This window comes from Myotis nattereri (genome assembly GCF_964212035.1).
Source record: "Myotis nattereri genome assembly, chromosome: 3".
NCBI classification, from domain to species: domain Eukaryota; kingdom Metazoa; phylum Chordata; class Mammalia; order Chiroptera; family Vespertilionidae; genus Myotis; species Myotis nattereri.
The window spans coordinates 25916611-25918456 of NC_138077.1; the positions used below are offsets into that span (position 1 = coordinate 25916611).

Below are 1846 nucleotides of genomic sequence, written 5' to 3' on the forward strand. Positions count from 1 at the left end.
AATGCGGCCCTAAGCTATTGATAACCATGAATGGCACCTGTGTCGGGTGGTGGGTCGGGGGTATTTTTCCAGGTATTGTATGGTGTGGCCCAGTGGGCACAGCCACGAACTCAACAGTCATGATGATGAAAGGACAAGAAAAGACGCGGTCCTGCTCCTGCCATCCTGGTTCTCACCTGTGCCCTGCAGAACAGACGCGGAGCAGGGCTGTCCCCACGCGGGGCCTGGCAAAGGGGCAGGTCGCCAGCTCCAGCCAGGAGCTGGGCTGCACAGTCCCAGTGGCCTGGCCTTGTCCCCTGGCTGCCCGGCTAGCTCACCAGGCAGAGTTAAGCATCTGGCAGGTGTTGGAGGACATCCAGACCATCTCTACCAGGCGGAACTGGAGGTAGCCAAGCACGAAGCCCGAGACGATGTCCGTGATATGGTGCCGCCCAATCATCACGCGGGACAGCCCCACGCAGAAGGCCCACAGCACCAGCAGGACGCGCAGGGGCACGGCCAGCACCAGGTGGCTGAGGAAGAACTTGGACACCATGGCCGTGCGGCTGGCGTGCCCGGTGGGGAAGGCGTACATGTCCATGGTGAGGTAGTCCAGGAGGCTGCGGCTCGTCTCGAAAGGGCCGCGCTGCTTGATGAGCTTCTGCATGCCGGCCACCGTCATGACGTCCAGGAGCAGGGCCGGAAGCGGGATCATGAGCACCTCCTGGCCGGCCAGCGTGCTGCTCTTCACCAGCCATAGGATGGTGGCCCGTGATGCCAATGAGCTTGATCATGGAGTGGGCACTGGCCCAGGACGTGGCCTGACCGGCGCACACCCCCAGCCGCTTGGACAAGGCTCCTCTCACCAAAAGGCTCCTCCTCTCGCTCTCTTCCTCCTCCTCTCCAAAAAGCTCCTCTCTCTCCCCCCTCTCTCTCTGGAACCGACCCTCAGACCCTTCAGTCTGCAGGCTGACGCTCAATCCATGGCGCCAAACCAGACACGGCTCTTTGAGGGAAGATAAAATGGCCTCAAAAAGAATTGTTTGTCAATTGAGGGGTTATTTTAAAGCAGATAGATGAACCTGGTGAAAGGGAAAAAGGGAGTGAGGAGGGCGTGTGGGAAACAGAGGCTTTAGAATGACCCTCATGTTGTGGTGACCCCCAATTTCATTGTTACAAATTGAACATAATTAAAGCATAGTGATTAATCACAAAAACAATATGTAATTATATATGTGTTTTCCGATGGTCTTAGGAGACCCCTGTGAAAGGGTCGCGACCCACTGGTTGAGAACCGCTCCAAGAAGGAAAGGAGAAAGGTAGAGGGTTTTGAATCTGTACCAAAAGGAGGGAAAAAGAACTCTTTTGGACACAGGGCAGTCCAAGTAAGACCCCAGAGGCTTCAAATAGTGTGCAAGTTGGGGGAGTATGATGTGTTCCAACCATAAAGTGGAAGAAAGGATGGAAGGAGAAGAGGTTGGAGAAAGAAGTTCCAGGCTGTCCTCACATGGAAGTCATTACAAAGCCTCTCTTTCCCACACTCCCTCTTCACTCTCTTTATCCCTTTCACCAGGTTCACCTATTTGCTTTAAAATAACCCCTCAATTGAAAATTGAAAACAATTCAGGCCTTACTCAGGATTTTCACCTTTTTCCTGAGAACAATAGGAAACCATTTGGCAGACTTAATTAAGTGAGTGGTCAGAGCAGGTTTTCTTTTTCAGTTTATTCTCGTTGCTGCATTGAGAATGGTCTGAGAAGGAATGGACAAGAAAGATTTGAACAGAGCAGTCAGGTGGTGACAGGTAAGAGAGATCATGGTGAACTGAAGTGGTGGGAGCAATAAGATAGAAGGAGTATTGGACAGG

The 1846-nt window shown here is 52.9% G+C and overlaps 1 protein-coding gene across 1 annotated transcript; it reads right to left on the bottom strand.

The window, feature by feature from the left end:
* Positions 1–313: 313 nt before the first annotated feature.
* Positions 314–661, bottom strand: LOC308517418 (inactive phospholipid phosphatase 7-like; the record flags this gene model as incomplete). Its single annotated transcript, XM_081088567.1, has 1 exon — positions 314–661. One exon carries the CDS (start codon positions 659–661, stop codon positions 314–316), a length of 348 nt encoding a protein of 115 aa, XP_080944693.1.
* Between the last annotated feature and the right edge of the window lie 1185 nt (positions 662–1846).